The 24,079-nt window shown below is 36.0% G+C and overlaps 1 protein-coding gene across 1 annotated transcript in view; it reads left to right on the top strand.

Moving 5' to 3' along the window:
* Positions 1–24,079, top strand: part of COG5 (component of oligomeric golgi complex 5) — a 270,198-nt gene that overhangs the window by 218,527 nt on the left and 27,592 nt on the right. The window contains exons 15-18 of the mRNA XM_052638342.1: positions 11,542–11,652; positions 13,095–13,157; positions 20,588–20,691; positions 23,788–24,025. Coding sequence (XP_052494302.1) covers positions 11,542–11,652; positions 13,095–13,157; positions 20,588–20,691; positions 23,788–24,025 — 516 coding nt within the window. The remainder of the gene's footprint in view (positions 1–11,541; positions 11,653–13,094; positions 13,158–20,587; positions 20,692–23,787; positions 24,026–24,079) is intronic.

The following is a 24,079-nucleotide window of genomic DNA, read 5'->3' as shown; positions in this document are numbered from 1 at the left end:
CATATTCAAAAGCAGAGACATTACTTTGCCAACCAAGGTCCATCTAGTGAAAGCTATGTTTTTTCCAGTAGTCATGTATGGATGTGAGAGTTGGACTATAAAGAAAGCTGAGCACCAAAGAATTGATGCTTTTGAACTGTGGTGTGTGAAAAGACTCTTGAGAGTCCCTTGGACTGCAAGGAGATGCAACCAGTCCTTCCTAAAGGAAATCAGTCCTGGGTGTTCATTGGAAGGACTGATGCTGAAGCTAAAACTCCAATAATTTGGCCACCTGGTGCAAAGGACTGACTCATTTGCAAAGACCCTGATGATGGGAAAGACTGAAGGTGGGAGGAGTAGGGGACGACAGGATGAGATGGTTGGATGGCATCACTGACTCAATGGACTTGAGTCTGAGTAAACTCTGGGAGTTGGTGATGCACAGGGAAGGCTGATGTGCTCCAGTCCATGGGGTTGCAAAGAGTCGGACAGGACTGAGGGACTAAACGGAACTAATACAACCCAGTTTTGTTAGCTGTAGTCCCCCTAGTATACATTATATCCCTAGACTTACTTATCTTATAACTGGAAGTTTTAACGTTTTGATAGTCTTTACCCATTTACCACATCCCTTACACCTAATCTCTAGCAACCACCAGTCTGTTCTTTGTATCTGTGAATTTGGTTTATTTTGTTCTTTGGATTCTACATATAAGTGAAATCATTTGGTATTTGTTTTTCTCTCTCTGACTTATTTTCCTTAGCATAATGCCCTCAAAGTCCACCCATGTTGTCATACATGTTAGGGTTTCCTCCTTTTCTTGTGGTTGAATGATATTCCATTATACGTACGCACCACATTTCCTTTATCCATTCATTTGTCCATGGACCCTTACGTGGTTTCCATGTCTTGGCTAGTGTAAGTAATGCTGCAGTGAACGCTGGTGCATATGTCTTTTCCAGATAGTGATTGTATTTTCTTCAGATTGCTGAATCATACAGTAGTTCTGTTGTTTATTTTCCCTCTGAGTGAGAGGGAAGCCCTGTAATGGTTGAACACTGAAGGAGGAAATCTAACTCTAAAGGAAGGTTTGAAATGCAAGAGGAATAGTAAGCACACTTGGTAATTATATAGGTACATCTAAGCCCTAGTTGCATAAAATGAGAAACAATAGTGATTAATTCGGGACATGGAAACAAAACCCCTAAAATACAAATTCACGTTAAAGTTTATAGTGATGAAGAGATAATGAGTTTGAAAGCATTCTAAAATGCTTGTGTTATTCGGGAGGACTATAAAACTGTAGATACTTTGACCTAAGTTGAGCATGAATTTTAACAGCTTAATTATGTCCACTGAAAAAATAGAATGTGTATCTCCAGAGATAATTGATGGAAAAAATGGATATAAAGACAAGTACCAGTTCAGTAAAATGCTGAAAAGTAAACAGAATGAAAAGCAAAAAGTCATATGAAAGTTCATAGTAAGATGAATTCTAACTGTATCATTGATCACAGTAAATGTAATTACCTCAGTCAGGTAATTAAACTTTTTTTTTTCTGGTTTGACATTATAAACACTGCTATTAAGATTAATAATCAGAGAGAGCCTCATTAGCTTGGAGCTCAGTAATACAGTTTTTTTACTATTAAGACTTTGGTTAAATTGAAAGTTATCTGTAGACCTTATAAAGAACTTCTTGCTATGAAAATTAATAATGCATATAACATTATAGGTTTAATCACTTTAGACTTTATATCTCTCAAAAACTGTGAAAGTAGTAGTCTATAATATACAAATAAATAAACAACTAATTATTTTTTAAAATCATATTGACTAGCTTAGGTCTTAATAGTTGGATGCTGAAATTTTAGTTTTTCTATATCTCTAAGGGCAATAAATTTTATTAGAAATTCTGTGGTTTGAATTTCAGTTTGTACTAAACCTAAACTACCGTAAATCAAAGAGATTTTATTTTCTATACTTTATATATTCAAAGAGGTTTTCTGTCAATTAATAAATTAGTATTTATTATTGGAAAATGAAAAAAGCTCAGTATAACTGACAGTAAACCATTTTCTCTTCTTCAAAGAATTGAAAATATAAAGACTTATAACTCTAAATTTAATTAACAAAGCCAGTGCTTTAGGAGCCAGTGATTGGGCATGGGTAGGTGGAAACTCCATCTGTTGTTCAAAAGCATAAGGTTCTTTGAAGAAAAATAAAATAAAAGTTTCAAGTGATCCATTCCTAGCAAATTGTGTTTGTCTTCCCGACCCGCTGTGGTTACCAAATCCCATGTGCTGGGTGGAGGTTTTGACTTAAAGGACAGGAACATGGGAGCAGATCTAGAGGAGGCTGATGAGAAAGGTGGAGTGGTAAAAGGGTCTTAAAGTAATCCAGGGTGTCTGAGCAATGCAGCTTTGAATTACAAAGCTGTGGTTGATTCCTGTGTGCTGGTTTTACTCATCTATAAACAGGATTTGACTTCCAGCTTTTAGTTTTATGTTAACTGTCCAAAAGGGAACCCATCTCAAGTTGTCATTTCTTTACTGTCAGATCTGTGTGACGTTCTAGTCTGATATCACGATGTAACATTACCATTGAGTCTATTCTGTAGTTGAATGGACTTGTCTTTATTTTTCGCTAAACAGATGTGTAGTAACAAGTGGTTTTGTTTTTTAATCAAGTAGTCAAATATTTGAGAAATTCAGTAGTCTGAAATATAAGAACCAGGAAAGAACTAAAACCATCCTCTGAACTTCTAGAATTGATGTCACAGTGTTCATGCACTAAAGTATAAACTTACTTCATGGAGAAGTCTCCCAGTTTGCATGTAGTCTGTCCTCTTGCTTCCCAATTTAAAGCAAGTTTGGCTCAGAGGTTAAAGCTTCTGCCCGCAATGCGGGAGACCTGGGTTCGATCCCTGGGTTGGGCAGATCCCCTGGAGAAGGAAATGGCAACCCAATCCAGTATTCTTGCCTGGAGAATCCCATGGACGGAGAAGCTTGGTGGGTTACAGTCCATGGGATCGCAAAGAGTCAGACACGACTGAGCGACTTCACTCACTCACTCACTCAAACCAAGAAGAGGGGAGAGAGGATCAAAAAGAGGAAACTTACTTCTTAAGAGTAAGAGAAGGATTTGTAAAATCATCAAATTAAAAGGAAAAAGAAACACAAAATCTCAAAATATGTAATAGCCTAAAGCTGTTTAATGAGTGAAGAGACAAGCAGCCATATAGACACTGTGAAGATCTGATAGAATCACTTTTAAAACAAAGATGTGTAATAGCACAAAACTACCAGTCACTAGTGAACACACAGAAAGGTAAAGTAGAATTTGCCTTCTTAAGGTATATGTTCCCATCTTATTTATGAAACCAGAAAGTGTTGACGGACAGTGTAGCAAGATTTTCATGAAAATATTTTCTGATAGTTTCAATACCTAAGAAAATTAATTTTATTTGTCAAACAAGTTCAGTTAGGTTGACATGGCAGGAAAATGAAGAATTGCTGTGTAAACCTATGGGTTTGTCCTTTGCTGTATACATTGCAGAAACATGTCCTATCTCTGAATTTCAAATACAATGCAATTTCTAATATATTACAAACTATGTAGTATTAGGGATGTTAGATAATTTAATTGTGAATGTGCATCTGTGTATAGATTTTTAATAAGATAATTGGCATGTTATAATAAGCTTAGTGATATTTAATTATGATTCTTCTTTACTCTAAACCAGGTAATTATAATGAAAGCATTTGATAAGTAAATATAAATAAAAATTAGCTATTTTAATCTGCGTCACAGATAAGTAGATCAAATGAGATTATCTTTCCCAAAATCCTTCTGGGGAAGTAAGCAGTAACCAAAGCAGTTTATTTTCTCATATTATATTAAATCTTTCAGGAATGGAATTGTACATCTTTTGTTTTTACAGTGGTGGAAATTGTGTGACAATTTTGAAAATTAAACTTTTAGATACTCTATGAAATTCCATAGTGCCTTTTACTAGTATATGGTAACCTTACACATTATATAATCCCTCATACTACTGTTTAACATTTTTGCTTTATTTCTCTCCAGTTTTTTTTGTGTGTGTTTGTGAGAGCAAATTGCTGCACAGACAAATCTTTTTGTTTGTTTTATACAGTTAACACTATAATGTAAGCATCTTCCATTGTTATTTTTTCCAGCTTGTGAATTGCCTGATATACCCAGCTATTATCTTGTTCTTAGACATGTAGGGCTTTCTAGTTTCTCTGTTTTATAAATAACATCATCCTTTTGCGTATAGCTTTATTATTTTCTTAGGATGCATTTCTAATAGTGGACTATGAAGGGGCACAGCAGTTTTGAGACTCTTGGAATATATTGCTCATCAGCATCTCTTGACCTCAAAAGTGTTTAGATGAACCATAGGATACACTTAGACTCACTGTTCCATATGTCCAGAAAAACTGATATGACGTCACTCAGGGATTACAGATAGATTTCATCTCCTATGTCTAAGAGATCTATAGTGACTGGCTGGAACATGGTGTTACGAGGCCGTAACAGGACCACAGTTAATTGGTGATGTCTTCTCTGTGTGGGAGTGAGGAGTGACAATCTGAGAGCTAGATATTTGCCCTTTATACACTCCATTATTTTTGTTAAAAATAACAGTAGTAATAATACTTTGCCTTTTGTGAGTTTTTTTTTCCTTTTTTTAGAATTGTTTTTATTAGGTATAGTTTTTGTGTTTGTTTCAGGCGTACAGCAAAGTGAATCCGTTTTGCTTATATACCTATATTCACTCTTTTAAGATTCTTTTCCTTACAGTTCGTTACAGAACATCAAGCAGAGCTCCTTTTGCCATACAGTAGCTGTTTATTAGTTATCTAGTTTACATGTGGCAGTGTTCCTATGTCGATCCCAGTCTCCCACTTTATCCCTTTCCATTTTCTTCCTGGTAACTATAAGTTTGTTTTCTGCCTCTGTGACTGTATTTCTGTTTTGTGGATAAGTTCATTTGTACCCTTTTTATGGATTCCACATAAGCAATAGCATATGATATTTGTCTTTTTGTGTGTAATTTAAAAAAATTTTTTGTGCTGTGAACTACAAAATTGGATAAAAAGCAAATTCAAGAGAATTTGAGAATTTGTTTTAATATAAATTTCACATTAAATATTAAATTTGGTAATTGTAATCCAAGTACATTCACCACTTTCAGAAAAACTAGTGTAGATGTAACTATAACTGAAGGTTCATCAGAACTTGTTTCAAGTTTTTGTTAAAAATATCTGATTTAATATAAAAATGTCTTGACTTTTCTTTCACTCAGAAGGATTGTAGATTAGTATACATTTTTTATTGTTCTAAGTCTGTGGAATTCTAATACATATTTTCCTCATTTGTTTTACATGTGATTGCAAAGAAATATTTTAAAATTATTGTGGCCAAATCCACATTTAAAAAGAAAGTTATCCTGAACCCTTGACATATCCTTAGCAGTAATAGAAATTACAGATGAAAAGAACACTAGAACAATAGAATATCTGGAACGTAACTTAGCTGTATGAAATTCATAACTAATCTGTAATATATTGTCTTGTTATTTTTAGACATTCTTCTAAGTCACCAACGTTATAATTCCCCAAAGAGTACATTATCTGAAAGAAATTTAAAGCCCTCATCCAACTCATCTCTTGAATTGCCAGTTTTCTTGCTTTTACTTACAGCCCTCAACTGTGATCACAGGGGTGTCTTGGGATCATTTCGTCCACAAGTTAAAAATTATATAAAAATATTCTTCATGTTAACATAACTTATCATTGTTTCAACACTTGCATCTCAGTTGTTTCTCACACATTGAATTCACACAAAGTTCCTAGTGAGCATATTACAGAATTTCTGAAAAATATTTTCTTCAGATAGTTAACAAGAAATAATCTTATCATTAGCACATAGGAATCATTTTATTTATTAAGAATTCCTTCAGCCTTTGAATTCCCTTTCTTTCCATGTGTGTGTATGTGATTTTTAAAACCCAGATGCTGCTCTTTTGCTTTCTTGCATCATTCCAGGCTGTGTTAAATAGTGTAACTTTGAATAGTGTACCAGTGCTGGTATGTACACTTCTCATAGTTTAGAATATTGACTCTTTTACTGTGTTTACCTTTCTAATTCCCTAATTCCTAATGCTTCACAGCCAAAATGTTGTTTTTGCACCTCCATATGATTTTATTCACCTCAAATAAGGTGGACTTTGAAAAAGCAACAATGAGAAACCATTACTCTGACCCTTCAGTTGTTCAGCAGGTACCTAAGAAGCATCTTCTACATGTTGAGCATCTATGTGAATTCCTGAAAAGTGAGTTTTAAGGAGATCACGTGAAGGAAGTAGTTTGAAACAATGAAAGTTAAAAAGGCTGAAGATGAGTGGAGGCTTCTGAAATAGAGAATCCCTACTTTGTACAAGATACTTTGTTACCACAACCAAAAAGGAGCCAGAATATTATTAAATCTGTACCTCCAAACAGTTTCATTGGCTTTTGGTTCTCATTCCTCAGTCCTACTGTGTGCCTGTGGTCCCTTGCCAGTACTGAGATAGGTAGAGCTTGGAGGAGTAGATTGTGGAGGAAAAAGACTAAGCAAAGGAGAGGTGAGAAGGAAATGAGAGCAAGACGGAATTATCTGGAGATAAAAATGGTAAATGCCTTACATTGCTAAGACACTTTACAGTTTACAGAGCATACTTTGGTGTTGACTAGACTGTTAGTTTCATGTTACAATGAAGAATTGAAGCCATATATTGAACTAGCAATATAGCTATTTCCACCATATAACAGGTGGTGGAAATAACATCTAGATGCCTTAAGTCGGTTGTTGTTATGTAGTTGCTAACTCATGTCCAACTCTGCAGCCCCATGGACTGTAGCCCACCAGGCTCCTCTGTCCCTCCTCTGTCCATGGGATCTCTGTCCATGGATCTCAAGAATACCACAGTATTCTTGCCATTTCCTTCTCCAGAGGATCTTCCTGACTCAGGGGTCAAACCTGACCTCGCGTCTCCCACATTGCAGGGGGATTCTTTACCAGTGAGCCACCTTCCTAAGTCTAGTGTTCATTTTATTGCAAACATTTTAGAAACAGTAAGAGAATGGGTAAAATAAAATCAGATAAATTCATATAGTGGAATAGCACATAGCCATAGATAGGAACAAAAATGGATGAAAACCAGTAATACTATGCTGAAAGAAGCTTTATACTTGTATACACAGAATCTTTGTATAAAGATATAGAATAGACAGAACTGATCAGTGAGATGAAGTCATTTGTAACAAATATAATGATGCCTATAGGTTGTTTTGAGATGCATCAAATATATAAAATGGATAGAGACATGAAAAAGATAAGCAAGTTTATAAAATGCTATTATAGAATCTAATTAGTATATTGGTGTTCATTGTACAAGTCTTTAAGTATTCATAATAAAATGTTAGAAAAAATTTGTTCATTACTTTTAGTGGTTTTGGAAATAATATGTGTTAGTAAAAATAAAAATTTTCACCAAGAAGAATACACAGGGTATAGCAGGAGCTGGTAAAAGACTGGCTGATATGTGAAATATATCTTTGAAACCCATTAAAAGTATCCTTCCACATTGTCTGTGAATGTAGCCCCGCTTAAAAGTTAAGACTTACCAAACGAGAAGAGTGGTGTTGAGTGGAAATTGGGATGAAAGACCCTCCTGGAATAATGTGGTTAATGTTACACAAATAAAACAATTTATTAAAACTAATGACACTCTGTCTACATTACATTATATAAAATTTTCCTTAAAAGTAAAAAGAAACCTGAAAGTAAATATTGAATGCCAATTAATTATATGCATGAATAAGCATTTAGGGGTGAAGTGTACTATGAGTTGAGGATAGGTGATAGGTAAGTGATATAAAGGACTTCCCAGGTGGCGCTAATGGTAAAGAAAAGAGAAAGTGAAGTCGCTCAGTCGTGTCTGACTCTTTGCGACCCCATGGATTTGTAGCCTACCAGGCTCCTCCGTCCATGGGATTTTCAAGGCAAGAGTACTGAAGTAGGTTGCCATTTCCTTCTCCAGGGGATCTTCCCAACCCAGGGATCAAACCCAGGTCTCCTGAGTTGTAGGCAGACGCTTTTACTGTCTGAGCCACCAGGAAAGTGGTAAAGAACCCACCTGCCAATGCCTGAGACGTGGATTCAGTTCTTGGGTTTGGAAGATCCCCTGAAGAAGGGCACAGCAATCCACTCCAGTATTCTTGCCTGGAGAATCCCATGGACAAAGGAGCTTGGTGGGCTATGTCCATAGGGTCGCCAAGAATCAGACACAACTGAAACAATTTAGCATGCACACATGTGATATAAAACAAATTGTAGAATGTTAATTATGAAGTCTAGTTTATCAGTATATGGGAATTTACTATATAGTTCTTATAACCTGACGAGGAAGAAGACAAGAACCTAAGTAAGAGTCCAGGGTATTCAAATAATCATTTTTTGTAAATATTGAATTAATTAAGAGTTATTGCAGCAGTAAGTAGCAACAAACTTCACCCAGGGCCCAGATCTTGGTCTCTAATACCACTTCTCACTAAAAGAAACTAGAATTTCTTGAAAACATGGCTGATTACAGATAGAAGAATTGCATCATTGTGAGTTTAAGAAATTAATGACCAAACTGAGCTTTTATAGTAGAATATTACTATGCTTAGAAAATAAAAATTCTTAGAGACAAAGGGCCATAATGTGTGTATGATTCAGAAAAAAATTATGCTCACACATGTGTGTATATGTGTATGAAAGGGGGAAAGAGACTACAGATAATAAAGCAAATGAGATAAAATGTTAGCAACAGGTAAATCGGAGTAAAGCATAAATGTGTGTTCCTTACACTATTTTTATTTTTATAACATTTTGTAAGTTTGAAATTATTTTTCCCCAAAAGATTAGACAGGAGTGGTGCTGGAGGGAAACCCAGATGATCTACTTAGCTAGGGACTAATATTTAGTTGGACTAATATTTATTTTTTGCTGAGGGATGTTCCATTGTATGGATATTCTACATCTTATTTATCCATCTCTAGTTGACATTTGGGTTGTTTCCATTTTGAGACTGTTATGCTATGGGATAATGATTCTGTGAAGAGTTGTGTACACATTTTTGTGTGAATGTACTTTTTATTTCTCTGTGTATATATATCTAAGAGTTGAATTGCTGGGCATGTTTTCACTTCTGTTTACCTTTGAGGAATGGCCAGGCTGTTTTCCAGAGCCTCTGTTTCATTTTAAATTCCTACTATCAATACATACGAGTTTCCAATTTCATGGCCAACATTTGTTATTATCTGTCTTTCTTTTGTTAAAGCATCCTCTTAGGTGTAAAGTGGGCCTCTCTCTATTTTTAAACCCTATAAGTATGATTAGGTCTTAGTAGTAATGAAATGGTCTCCACCCATTTCTAGCAGTGAGCCTCTTTATTAAATATGGAATACATATAATAAGTGGAAATAGGATAACATCAGAGAAATTCTTTTCCCATTTCTTTGTTAGTATTTCAAAATTATTTGGAGAAAATCTCAAGAGAAGAGAGATTGGAGTTTTAAAAGTGTAGAGCTAGAACTCACAGATTTTAAATGCCTGTTATAATCAAATACATATTTAGCATCTAACCCCCTGAGTCTATTGTAACCATTAATACCACTGCCACTGAAGTCTCCACAGTGGTTTTGGGTGCCTTCCCTCACCCTCGCCATAGCATGGAGCCCATCATCTGCCTTCTTCTGGGAGCTCAGAGCTTCTGCTAGTATTAGTTCACCACACTATAGATTAAACTGGACCATGTCAGTTCATCTGAGGTCTAACCATTGGTTTTTAACATGGTTTCTGTAGGGAAAATACGACATTTTTTTTCTTTCAACCCATCAACTTACAAATGACTGTTTAGAAAACAACTTGATTATAATTTGGTAACTATTTGTCCATGAGGAAAGGCAAAATAAGTTGAAATTATTTAACCTAATGTCAGAAAGCTTTATGTTGACTTAAATCATCATCATGGATTAAAACTTTAATGAAGGATCATTCTCTTTATTCTAATTGGAGTTTTTATATGTTGAAATTAAATATTATTGCCATAAGTAGGAATTGAAAAAGTAGGAATTGAATTTAATTTTGAAAATGTATGTGTGAGGATCAAAGAGAATAGAAAGAACAATAGTATTTCTTTCACTCATATTTTATTTGTCTCACTTTAACAAAGGGAAGATGCTCTTAGTTTTGTCTGTTTCCTAAAAGGTCAGTTTTTCATATTTGATATGTGCATCCACTTATATACTTATTTCCTCATGTTTTATTTTCATAATCAAGTTTAATTGACCTTTAATAATTGTTAAAGAGGATTGGATTAAAATCTGATTAATATGACAGTGGTTATATGTGGGCTTTTTTCTTAAGTGGGACTATAATAGTTTTAGATTTGATTCGATAAAAATTTCATGTCCTTTTCCCTAATATGCATGTATTCAGTTCAGTTCAGTCGCTCAGTCGTGTCTGACTCTTTGCGACCCCATGAATCGCAGCACGCCAGGCCTCCCTGTCCGTCACCAACTCCCGGAGTTCACTCAGATTCACGTCCATCGAGTCAGTGATGCCATCCAGCCATCTCATCCTCGGTCGTCCCCTTCTCCTCCTGCCCCCAATCCCTCCCAACATCAAAGTCTTTTCCAATGAGTCAACTCTTTGCACGAGGTGGCCAAAGTACTGGAGTTTCAGCTTTAGCATCATACCTTCCAAAGAAATGCTAGGGCTGATCTCCTTCAGAATGGACTGGTTGGATCTCCTTGCAGTCCAAGGGACTCTCTGTAGAAGGAAATGGCAACCCACTCCAGTGTTCTTGCCTGGAAAACCCCAGGAACGTGGGCTGCCGTCTATGGGGTCGCACAGTCAGATACGACTGAAGCGACTTAGCAGCAGCAATACCACTTCTACTGATCATCCATACACAGTATAATCCTACACAACTTTCTTTTTAATCTACAAAATAAAGAGTGCAATGCTCTCTGTTTATCTCTCATTTCATTAGACTATTATGACTGTCAAATGTCAAATAGGATGTAGGTTTATTTTTAATACTCCCACTCTCTCTCCTTTCTTTTTTTGGAGGGATGTTTTTGTGTTGTTTTTTTTTTTTCTGAGTTTTTGAATAGAAAAAAAGACGGTTGGCAGAAGGTGTTCCTCAGAAACACTATGCTGATGTATCAGAATAACAGCACATCCTGGACTTTTGGGTCACACTTGCCTGAGGAGTCCACCAGCTATGAAGGACTGATGAAGGGTGTTCTTCCTGTGTGAGACTAATTAGGCTTCTAGGCTCATCATGTTATCTCTACAGAGGTTCCTGGCTATGCCTGAAGTCCAGAGCTTGACTTGAATATTTTCAGTTAACATTCGCTTTGTCAGAGGACCATAAACTTCCCCCTAGTTAAATATGAGCTGTCGTTTTGGTAATGTCTTTTTGTGTTGGATTCTTACAGCTCTCCACACAGGGGGATGCAAGTCAGGTGATTGGACCTCTTACCGAAGGACAGAGAAGAAATGTGGCTGTAGTAAACTCATTATATAAGTTGCACCAATCCGTAACAAAGGTAACCTTTGTTTTATTTAAGCTCTGTTGACTTAATTTCAGGTTCTTTCTTCTTGCCTCGAATTTAGACAGTCATGAATTTTTAGTGTTTTGCCAAGGAATACAGTGAAAATGTGATTGTAAACTAAGCTGAGGACTGAACTCTTTCTAAACAGTCTTCGATCCTGGCCTTTGTTATTTGCCTGTACAGTTAGTTTAAAATACATGAGGGACTCAAGGTTGCTTGATAAAGTCAAGTTTATTGAACAGTTGATTTAAGGGTAAATTATATGTGTTTTATACCTATAATAACATAATTTGATACCATATGGGTGGTAGCAAATTATAGCAAAGGCAGTAACAATATAAGAACTCATAAGCTCCCTAACATGTCAGAAAGCTTCTATCTTTGCCCAAAAAAATGAGGGAGAAGATGCATTTAAAACAGTAATATATAATCTTATGATATATAATCACTAAAGACTACTTGTGAGTAGAAAACAAATTTTGCTATTGTTCTACTAACTCTTTTTAAAAAAAATGACTGAACTTTAACTTGTTTGCCATCATGTATTATGTTTAAGATGAACTATAAACATAACTAAGTATTAGGAAAGCAGCATTTTCAACCCCATCTTTGATTCTTGAGTCACTTGTGTTTACTCTACTAATGATTTTCAAAATATTTGGTAAGTAGGGAGATAGTTAGAAGACATGAAGAAGCCAATGGTTAGTTGATATTCCTAAAAACTTGACCTCTGGTATGAGCTTTTATATGCTAGACGGTATTTTAGAATACTTTTAATGACTTACTTGTAAGTATATTTTCCATTTACTTAAATTTTTGAGCAAGTCATTTTTATCAGTTAAGGGTTTCCAAACTGTGTCTTTGGTATGCTAAACAAAATATATTTTTAAAGAGTTATTAACAGGTGAATGTCAGGCAAGTAAATAACAAAAATAAATAAAAAGAATATATATTTTCCATTTCCTTTCATTATTACTCTACAGACTCACAAGCAATGAAAAGTTGCACTTATTTAGCCTGATTTAAATGTCTTCATTGATACTTTCAGAATTTTCATAGTGTTGGTATTGATTTGTAGAAAGGGAAACATTTGACATTTGACTTGTTAAAAATTATAGTCAACTTAGAAAAGGTGATTTTTTAAAAAATAAATAAATATGGCTTTAAACTGATCTTTTCAAGTTAAAACTATATCATTAAGGAAAGCTAGCTTTTAAAATTCTTAATGTTTTCATTATTTTAAGTAGATAATTGCTTTATACAGGAAAACTTTTTAAAACTTGTCCTACCTACTGCATACTAATGGACTTTTAAAACAGGTATGAGATGCTACTCTAAAGTAATGATAATGTGAAAACAATTTTATCATGTTATGATCAAAGTTAGTATTTATAAAAATAAGTAACTTACTCAGAATATAACTGGATTTGTTCTAGGTGGTTTCCAGTCAGAGCTCATTCCCACCAGCAGCTGAGCAGACTATAATTTCAGCCCTAAAGGTAAAAGAATTTAATTTAATCTTTGACTCTGTAGATCAGAGTCAGTTTTAGAATTGTTTGGATGAGTGGGAGATGTCACATTTAAAAATAATTCAGAATCTTCTCCATATGCCAAAAGTAGCATGTTGATGATTATCCTAAAGAGAGAGGCTACTTGTGTGTTTATATTTTCGAGAATTTAAAAATAGACCCTGTTGGTGTCTACAGATTGTGTTCCAGTTATGATAATTGTATCATAAGCAAGAGAAGCAAGAGTCTTATAAATATTCACTGTATCTTAGGGCAGTGCTGCCCAGTATTATCCCAACAAAGCAGTGGTTCTCCATCAAGGCAATTTTGTCCCCTTGGGGCATTGAGTGATATCTGGAAACATTTTTAATCATCATGACCAGGAGCAGGGTGCTACTGGCCTCTCATGCCAGGGATTCTGTCACGCATCGTGCAGTGCACAGTCCCACATGACACAGAATTACCAGGCCCCACATCTCAGTAATGCCAAGGCTGGGGAACTCTACTGTGTACCTGTAAGATATGACACCAGCGCACATTCCCACTTTTTAATGTACTAACGTAGATTTTGCCTTGAGAAGAGTAAGAGAAGATGCAGTCAGTCCAAAGCCTTCCTGCAGTGACCCTGCCAAGTACGGACTAAATTGCTTATGTTAACAGACCTCAGTGAAACAGTTTTGTCCTTGCTTTTTAATTAAATTTCATTAAAAGTCTTTATGGCATAATAAGTGAAGAACAAACAGAATCCTCTGACTCAAAGGGAAAAAGAGAATCTTGAATTTTCCTAAGACTGTAGGAAGCTTACTACGTCACTTTGATTTAGGATGTTATGATGCATAAATGCAACCCAAGAACCGGAAATCTCCATGCTTTTATTATTTGATGGAAAAGATATTAAACATACTTTTTTACTTACTACAAAATATAAAGACACATAGTAGTCTTCTCTACCTTGTTGAGATTTTATCCAAAATTAAATGTTATTTTAGGTTCAAAGTTCATCATTTCATAGTACCAGCATTAACTCCTATGTCATCAATGACATAATTAATGATTGTACATTTAGAGTCATTTCATTATAACCACCTCAGCTATAAGTAGTTTTAAACACCTTAGGCCAGTAGTTCTGATGCATTTATTACTGAGATCATCTTGCACAGATAGTGAATATATTATTAAGTTTGTATAAGTTTTTATTGTGTGGGTTTGATATTCTTTATATTGAAATATTTTGCATTGTCGAGACTTCAGTATTTTTGTAATCTTAGTTATTTTAGGTAAGTACTTCCCTTACCAAAAAATCACTGTTTTGTAAAGAGCTTGTGAAATATAATCTAACATCGTTTCTCAGTTTCCTCTGGCAGTTACCAGTCCTGTACCCATCGTTTCCATGAAGGCTTTCTCCATAATGCTGTCTTCTCTGTTTTATGTTTCCCATGAGTTGGAAACCTCGCCTGACTACAAAGTTCTCTCAGTACACCAGCATATTATAATACAGATAGAGGCAGTTTTATTTCTTCCTTTCTGATCTTGATGCCTGCTTTCCATGCTTTTTTCACCTGCTAGAACACCTAGTACCACGTTGCCTAGAACTGGTGAGAGTGGACTTGTCTGCTTGTTTCTAACGTGGGGAAAAACACTGAGTATTTATTTTGCTGTTTGAAGTAGGATATGTTCTCAGATGGCTTTTATCAGATTAAATAGTTTCTTTTTTATTCCTGATTTAATGAGATTTTTAAAAGTTATAAGTGGTGGTGTTTCATCAAACAGCCTTTTCTGTATAAAATGATCACATGGTTTCACCTCTTTATTCTGTTAATAAAATACTGAATGTATTTTCAGATATCAAACCAACCTCGATCATGATGTGTTACCCTCTTTATGTATTTCTTTCTGGATTTGATTTAATTAATTTGTATTGAAAATGTTTGTATCTGTACTCATAAGTGATATTGGTATATAGGTTTCTTTTTTGTAATTCTTTGTCTGGTTTTGAAACTGTTTCCTCCTTTTCTGTTTTCTGAAAGAATTTGTGTAGAATTCGTTTTGTTTTCTCCTTAAATGCTTAATACAATTCTCCAGTGAAGCCATCTGGGCCTGTAGGTCTTTTTTGTAGAAAGTTTATAACTACAAATTTAATTTGTTTAATAGATAGAGGGCTATTCAGATAATCTGTTGTTTGGTTTTTTTTCTCGATTGAGCTTTGATTCTTTGATTCTTTATTAGGTATTTGTCTGTTCATCTAAATTACCTAATTTGTCAGAATAAAGCTGTATATGATATTCTCTGTCTAGTTAAAGTCTATAGGACCTATAGTGATAACCTCTTTTTCTTACCGATGATTTGTGTTCTCTTATCTTTTTAAACTCAGTTTAGTCATGGGTTTACCAATTTCATAATCTTGTTAAAGAAACGTCTTTGGGCTTTATTAATTTTCTCTACTGTTTGTCTTTCTATTTCCCTGATTTCTGATTTTAGACTTTTTTATTTCCTTCTTATTTTGAATTTGCTTTGCCTTTTGTTGTTTGTTTTTTGGAGACCATATACCATTAATTTTTAGACCCCTCCCATCCTCTAAATTTAAAGTTGCAAACTTCCCTCGAACTTTAATTTTGATATGGCATGCTTTTATCTTCATTCATTTTGAAATATTTTTTATTTCCTTTGTGGTTTCTTATTTGATTCATTTTTAAAAATTTCTGATTATTTGTGGTATTTCTAGATATCTTACTGATTTTTTTTTCTTGCTTATCACTTTTTTATTGAAGTATAGTTGATTTGTGACATTGATTTCTGATTTAATTCTATTATCATCAGGAAACATATTCTGTATGGTTTCAGTGCTTTTAAATTTATTGAGTATTATGGTCTAATATGCGGTCTGTCTTGGTGAATGAACCATGTATGCTTGATAAAAACTTGTAATCCTCAGTTGTTTAGTATCATGTTTGTAAATATCTGTTAAGTCAAAGTGTAGTGATGTGTTCAGATTTCATGTGCCTCTACTGATATTTTGATAGTGGTCCTATCACTAGATGAAAGATATGAGTTACAGTTTTCCATGATTGTGGACTTGCTTCTATCTCCCTTCCATTCTGTTGATTCTTGACTCTTCAGTTGTGAAGCTATATAACTAATTGTGCTGAGGCTCTGTTCTATAAGTATTTATCATTTTTATGCCTTCTGATGAACTGACTCTTTTGTCATTAGGAGAGATCCTTCTTTAGCTTTGTTAATACTTATTGTCATGCATTATTTTATCTGATAATAAATTACTCCAGTCTTTTTATTCTTAATGTTTACAGAAGAAGGTGTATCTTCTTTTGTCCATTTACTTTCAACTCCTCTGCGTCTTTAGTTTTTAAATGCATTTCTTGTAGAGAGTAGAGTTGGGTCTTGTCTTTTGTCTGTTCCCATAATCTCTGCCTTTGCATTGGAGTGTTTAGTCTGTTAACATAATACAGTTATCAATAAGGTTTTATTTAGGTGTAAAGTTTTATTGTGTTTTGTTTGTTCCCTTTGTTTTTTTATTGCCTCTTTTCCTCCTTTTCTGCCACCTTTTGGATTCTTTGATTGTTATTTTTTTGAATTTCACTTAAGTTTATTTCTTAAATCTTTGTCTGTATCTCTGTGATTTTTTCCCCATTGTTCTTCTGTGGATATATGCATTCTTAACTTCCCACAGTCTTTTAGAGTTAATATTGTATCGTGTCATGTAAAATCTAGAAAGTTTGCATTAATTGAAGTACATTTACATCTACTTGCATGGAATATCCTTTTTTTATTTTAAAATTTCCATGTTGGCTCTTTTTTACATTTTAAATCATTCTGTTGAGATTTCCTATTATTGATGATGGGCATTTTTTCCTTTATCTCATTGAGGTTCTTGCCTGATAACTGTAGAGTGGGTCATTTCAGAATTGGCAGCTATTGATTGTCTTTTCCCTTTAGAATTGATAACATCTCCTCAGTTCAGTTCAGTCGCTCAGTCGTGCCTGACTCTTTGCAACCCCGTGGACTGCAGCCCACCAGGCTTCCCTGTCCTTCACCAGCTCCCGGAGCTTGCTCAGACTCATGTCCATCGAGTTGGTGATGCCATCCAACCGTCTCCTAGCTTTTTGTTATTTAGTCATTTTAATATATCCTAGACAATGTAAACATTATGTTTTGTAGACTCAGTATTTTTATATATTGCTCCTATAAACATGTTGACCATTTCTTTAGCAGATAAGTAGCTTGTTGAGACTCAAATTGTACACTGTCAGATCTGCAGCTGGCCATGTCGAAGATCTCAGTTCTTTAAGCCTCAGTTGCAAGCCACTTGTTTGCTTTGCACACACATGGTTGAACCAGCTAAAGACTAGTGCTGAGTTCACACATGGAAAAATAGGCTTGTTTCTTCTCTGGCTCTCTCCTCTCTGAAGCCTGGGTTGAACCACAGCCCCTTCCCATGTTCCTTTGACCTGAAAGACCTGGAAGACCTGGAAGGTTTGGTTTGCTTTTTCTCTCAGCATTTTAGCCACCTAGGCTTGCCACTGCCATGACTAATCACTCTCATTGCAGAGGCACAAAAAAGAAAAACTCACTCTCTTCTGATTGTTATATATTTCCACACCCCTCTAAAACTACTTGCTTTTTTTTCCATCTCCAGAAGCCTCTAGTAGGTTTTTTTGTTGTTGTTTTTTTGGGGGTATTTTTCCACAATTATGTGTAGGAGGATCTGTAGTTAGGCACTCACTGCTTCATATTGTGTAGAAAACTTGCCCTTCCTTCTTGAAATCTCCTGTCTATTTATTTTCACTATATTCCAGGGTCTCTTCTTACTTCTTTGCCCAGTGGCAAAGAATAACCGAAAGCTCATTGGAGTCAAATGCACCTAGAAAATCCCAGCTTTTCAACTTGATGGCTTCAGATAACCTTCTTAACTTGACTTTAGTTTCCCCGTCTACAGATTACTTTAAATTCCGCATCAGTAAGTTAGAGATTCTCTTAATTCTTAGAGGAAGGAACAATTGAGTTTTCACTGGCATGGTTACCTGTGAAACCCAAAGCACAGTATCCAGCATGTGACTTCTACTAAATAAGTACTACTACCCCGCTTAATCTGTCAAGGGCTCCTCTTCTGCATGACATGAAAATGGTATTCTTCCTTACTCTGTGAACTGTCCTCTGGGATCTCAATGACTCGTTTGGCTTCATCTTCTATCTTAAAAGCCAAAGACAACCATATCTAGTTAAAACGTGTTAGAAACTACAACTGTGAAGCCCTCAGTCCCTGCTGGAGAGCCCATGTGGGTTTCCCTGTAAGTCCTTCCAACTTGTGTCCAAAACTGAGCTCAGTATTTCCTCCCTCCATCCCTAAATCAGCCAATTGCTTATGCATTTACACATTCAGTTGATAATGCCACCAAGTCATTAAAGGAGGAAAAAAATCTGAGTGTACCCTTCCGTCTTTCCATTCCATATTTCTCACGTCTGATTCCCAAGTCCTCTGTTCTCCTTTCCCAGTGTCTCTACCTCATCTCATCTCTGTTCCTGCTGCCTCTGATTTGGTTCAGGCACTCACCACTTTGCATCCTACTATGTCCTCTTGCCTTTAGTGTAATTTATCCAGTCTGCTGTCCCAGCGTGAATTTTCCCAGATTCAAATCTTTAACCACGTTTTGTTTTGTTTTTTTCCCATTGCTTAATACCCATCTTGGTTTCCCAGTCCTTTCAGGATATATTCCTGTCTCCTTAGCAGCCTGCACAGAGTACATCTGCTCTGTCTCTCTTCCATATCGGCAGCCACTGCGTACTCTGTTAAACTCCTTACAGTTCCCCAAATGTATAACTTTCCCCAGGCTCCTGTGCTCTTGACATATGCTCCCCGCAGTCTCACACCCTCCCTCCCAGCACATACACTTAGCTTTTAACCTATTTTAACCTTTGAAAGCTCAGTTCATGCAACACTTTTTGTTTTTTAATCCTCTAAGTATAATTTGGGTGTCTCTCCCATGTTTCCCTATCAACTTCCCTGGTGGCTCAGACGGTAAAGCGTCTGTCTACAATGTGGGAGACCCAGGTTTGAGCCCTGGGTTGGGAAGATCCCCTGGAGAAGGAAATGGCAATCCACTCCAGTACTATTGCCTGGAAAATCCCATGGACAGAGGAGCCTGGTAGGCTACAGTCTATGGGGTCACAAAGAGTGGGACATGACTGAGCGACCCATGTTCCCTAGCTCTCGGAGCTCTGATACCACCACAGCTTATCTGTTGTCACTAGATTGTGAGCTCCCTGAGGGCACACTGTATGTGTGCATGCACACAAACACTCTCTCCTTTATCTTGTTTCATTTTCATCCTTTATTTCCGAAAGGAGAGCCAAGGGATTGTGGGGCAGATGGCTTAGAGAGAAAACACAGAGCCCATGTCTCTGTCAGTCCTGTACACATATCTTTATTTTTATCAGGAAATTAAGGCTTGAGATGACATTTAGGAATCTTATGCATAAGGATCCTATTTAACCTTTTTTCATTGATTTCAATTATTTATATGAGCCGAAGTCATCCATCTTCCTTGTATGTAATCATGATTACATGATTACATATATAATATACTTAAGCATATATAGTATACTTAAAATTTAGATTTTGAAAGTTTACTGAGGTCCAGTCATATTTTCACATAAAAACCGTAACTGTGGCCTAGGATCATAATGTAACTAATGAGTATACTTCGCAGCAGAACAGTTTCTCAGCCTTGGCACTACTGATGTTTTTGGCTGGATGGTTCTTTGTCATGGGGGACTATCTGTTGCATTGTAGGGTGTTTAGCAGTGTCTCTGTCCTCTTATTTCCTGGATGCTGGAAGCACACCCCTCCCCCACCCCAGCCATGACAATCAGAAATGTCTCTAAACATTGCCCCCAGTTGAGACTCACTGCTGTCAAACTTTAAATAGAAATCTGACCCACAAAATGCCTAACTGTTCTGCCCTTTGAGAGTCACTAATATATTTATTATATCCAGTTTGGTCTAAAGCATATGATGTTGCTCCAGTTTTGAAGAATTACTTTTGGTCTTGCCTCAGTCTTTCCAGAAACTTTAAAAAATGTGTTCAGATTATCCTTGCTTCATAAGTGCCATTACCCTTCTCTTCTCCTTTCTCCAGAGGCTCATTTGAGTGTTAAACTTTTTGAAAATATGAGAAAAGTGGGGGAGTTGAAATTTTTCAGTGCCGTGTTCCACATATTTTAAACTTTAAAAATCATTACTGACAGCAGTTATGAGAAGAGCAGACTTCTGTTGGGTTATTATAGTTAAACTGTAGATAGTCTGAATTTGATATAATGTGAAAACTTTTAGTCAAAATGCTTCTCACACCTCAGATTTCTTTGTATTTGATCTATTTAAATTTTGCCTCTTCTTAATCTTCTTTCAGGCGATCTGTGTCCTTATGGGAAGCGCTGTGCAACCCTTGCTGACTTCCGTGGGCGACGCCATCGAGGCCATCATCATCACTATGCATCAAGAAGACTTTTCCGGGTAATGGCTTCCAGCCGCAGGCTTTGCCGGCCTCCATAGCATTTGTGTTCCGTTCCCACCTCCACCTCTGCTCCCTAAGCCTCGACCATCTAGAGCATCTGGAGCCTTGTTCCTCTTGTGATGGCGCTGGCCTCCGCCCTTATCCTACTGTATTCGTTGTGCACCGTCACCTGATGTTTTCAGCCTTTCCTGTCATCGTTTGTCTCCTGTTATTCAGATATGGAACCATTAACATCTGTGGGACTCAGCTGGTTATTAATGCTTCAGGACGTTTGGTACCATCTTGTTTTTGCAATTATATTTTTTCCCTTACTTCTCACAAATAGCCTGTACTTGAGCCTTTGGTGTTGGTACAGTATTCCTTGTATAAAATGTCCTGTCTCTATTGCTCTGCTAGTCTGATTCCTACTCTGGCTTTGAGAGCAAGGTCCTGCCCAGCCCTCTGCAAAAAAAATGATTTTCCTTCATCAGAGTCTTAGTGCAGTCTAATGTGGTCATATCACTCCTAAACACTCCATAAACACTGGTATTATTCCGTAGCTATTTCATATATGAACTGCTTATCCATATCTATGTGTTTTGAGAATAAAAATCATAGTTCCTAGCTTAGTGTTTACTGAAATCTTTTTAAGTAAAATGGCTTTGACTTAGTGTATTAGAAAACGAGAATTTGAAACAGTTTGCACATGTTCAAAGTGATTTAAAAAAACATACTTTAGAACTAAACATACATATATTTTGTATGTAGATATATATATTTCTAGTTTATAGTTAATTTTTATTTTTAATTGCCCTGTTTCTTTATATTCATGTTGTTTAATAGAGTGCCTACTTTACTGAATTTCTAGCCACTGGTCTATCTGTTTATGGAAAAATTATGTGACTATTGCACTGTCTTTTAGTTTTTCAGATCACTTATTATTTCATTAAGAAAATATCTTTTGAAAGGTGGAAAGGTCAGTCTATTTTTAATAATAATATGAAGCACAGAATGGTAAAGTGGGTTCTACACAAAAATGCTGTAATATTTGGATACAGGAATATGAAACTACTGATTACCAGTATTTGGAAATAAATGGATTTTGTTCAAAAGTGATCTGAAATGTCCCAGTTAGACCAATCATCACTGCCTCTGAAAAGGAAGCAAAACTGAAGTAATTTTTAAAGGCTTGTTTTAAGAGTGGTTCGATACTTCCTTCAGTAATTGTGTTTATGAGCCACGGCTGGTGCCTGCAGATAACTGATTAGCCATTAAAAGTTGGTTTCCCAAAGAGAGATGTTTTTATTAGTTTGCTTAAATACCAGTGAACCAGATTGGTCCTTTATCTGATAGGTTACCCCAGGAGGACCCTAGGTCCTTGATGTGGTGGACAAATACCTCATAGGAGGGAAGAGCACACACAGACCCCAGAATGACTGGTGCTGCTTCTCAGGCTTGCACTTGTTCATAGGCCTGCTGCCTCTGTATGTGGGCTCTTATTGCAAAGACCCATTTCTGCTCACCTTTCTGCTGCACTTTATCACTTGAGAACCTCTTACTAAAAACTTTTGACATAACTGGGAAAACTGAGTTTTAGCAATTGCCAGGCAAGGTTTATATTCTAGTAAATTTAAATCAGGCTTCTAATCCGCATTGAAAATTGATGATAACATATTTCAGAATTTTGTCTAGTAGAGCATTTTACTTATATTGACACATGTTTATGAAACTTGTTTTAGTGAGTTATTTCCTAATCCTCAAGGAAATCATATCATCTGGCCAGATTAAAATTCTTAAAGCAGTCCTCCAGAGTACTACAAGATAATGACAGTGCTTTTGATAAAGCATAAGAAGGTTAGAAAGAGATTTGGTGCCTTCCCCACCACCCCAGTATAGCCTTTTAGACTGACAAAATCTGAATAAAGATAGGCCATGATGGTCTGAATCTGGCAAAACCAACTCCATGTGAAGACTGCCATCACCTACTGAGGCTGTCCCTTTGCTCTGTTCCAAGCAGCACTGTGCCCTATGATACTGCAGACACCAGTGTTCCACCGGGCCCCTTCCATGGCCTTGCCATAGTTAGGATGCTGTTTCTTACACCCAAAGAAAATCTCTTCCTGCTAGAACCTAGCCTGTTTTCTCTATTTCTGTCTGCTTTCTGGAAATGCAAGACCTTCAGTTAGCATTCCACTTAAAATAACCACTGTTGTATTTTAAAATAATTAAGTTCACCTCATTCTCTTGCTTTAGGCGTTTGAATCATGTCTGTTGTTCTTCCCTAAACCTTTGCCAATTTCACTACATCATTCTCAGAATATGATTTATTTTTTGAAAAAGATACAGCATTATATAGCCAGTGATCTCATTGGCTCTCTAATTAATATCAGGTGATTTCTAATTTTGCCATAACTCTTCTTTCCTATAAATACTGCACATTCTTTTCATATATTCTTTAAAGAGCAATTATAAACACTTATGAATTATAAATAGTATTTCATGGAGCATCAGCTGGCATCATCTGTTGATCCAAATTAAAGCCTTTCCAAACATCTTCTGGGAGGAAAAAATTGCATACCATGTGTATTGTTACATAACCAGTTCCACAGTCAGAATTCTACTATTGGGCTGATTGGATTAAATAGCACAAGAGCAGAGATATTTTTGCCAAGAATTTGTTTGGGGAAGGCAGTGTTTTCTGTTGCTACCGAGTGTAAAATCCTGTTTTAGTATCTAATATTGATTTATTCACTAACCAGGCAAACCATGTGAGTGGATGGAGAATTGTAAAGCTGGAAGAGTCCTTGAGAGGTCAGAGTGCATAAGGCATTCTGTGAATCATCCAAGACAGATGGTTGTTGGTTTCATTCTTCATAGTCTTTCAGTAAACAGATTCAAACATTCCTTCAGTCATCTTCCTAGCATCCTAAATCAGTCTTTAAAATATGATTTAAACATTGTATGACGTTTTTTAACTCTTAACAAAAATAAACAATGCCTTTTCTACCATTATGGAAAAAAATTGCTTAGGAGTGAAATAGCAGGCAGAGGGGGAAAGGAAATGTCCAACAGTGCCTTTTAGTGAACTGGCTGATTTTTTTTTTTTTCTTTTGCAGATCATTACCCAGTTCAGGAAAGCCTGATGTTCCCTGTTCTCTCTACATGAAGGAGCTTCAAGGTTTCATTGTCAGAGTTATGAGTGACTACTTTAAACACTTTGAATGCTCGGATTTTGTCTTTGACAACACTGAAGCTATTGCCCAAAGAGCGATCGAACTTTTTATCCGCAACGCCAGTCTTATTAGACCTCTTGGTGAAGGTGGGAAAATGCGACTTGCTGCTGATTTTGCACAGGTAAAAAGGGAAAATATTTCAACCTCAGTATTATCCATTTAAATAAAAGACCAT

This window comes from Budorcas taxicolor, chromosome 4, assembly GCF_023091745.1.
Source record: "Budorcas taxicolor isolate Tak-1 chromosome 4, Takin1.1, whole genome shotgun sequence".
Lineage (NCBI taxonomy): Eukaryota > Metazoa > Chordata > Mammalia > Artiodactyla > Bovidae > Budorcas > Budorcas taxicolor.
Note: the sequence above shows the minus strand (reverse complement) of the source record. Positions and strands in the feature narration are given on the sequence as shown.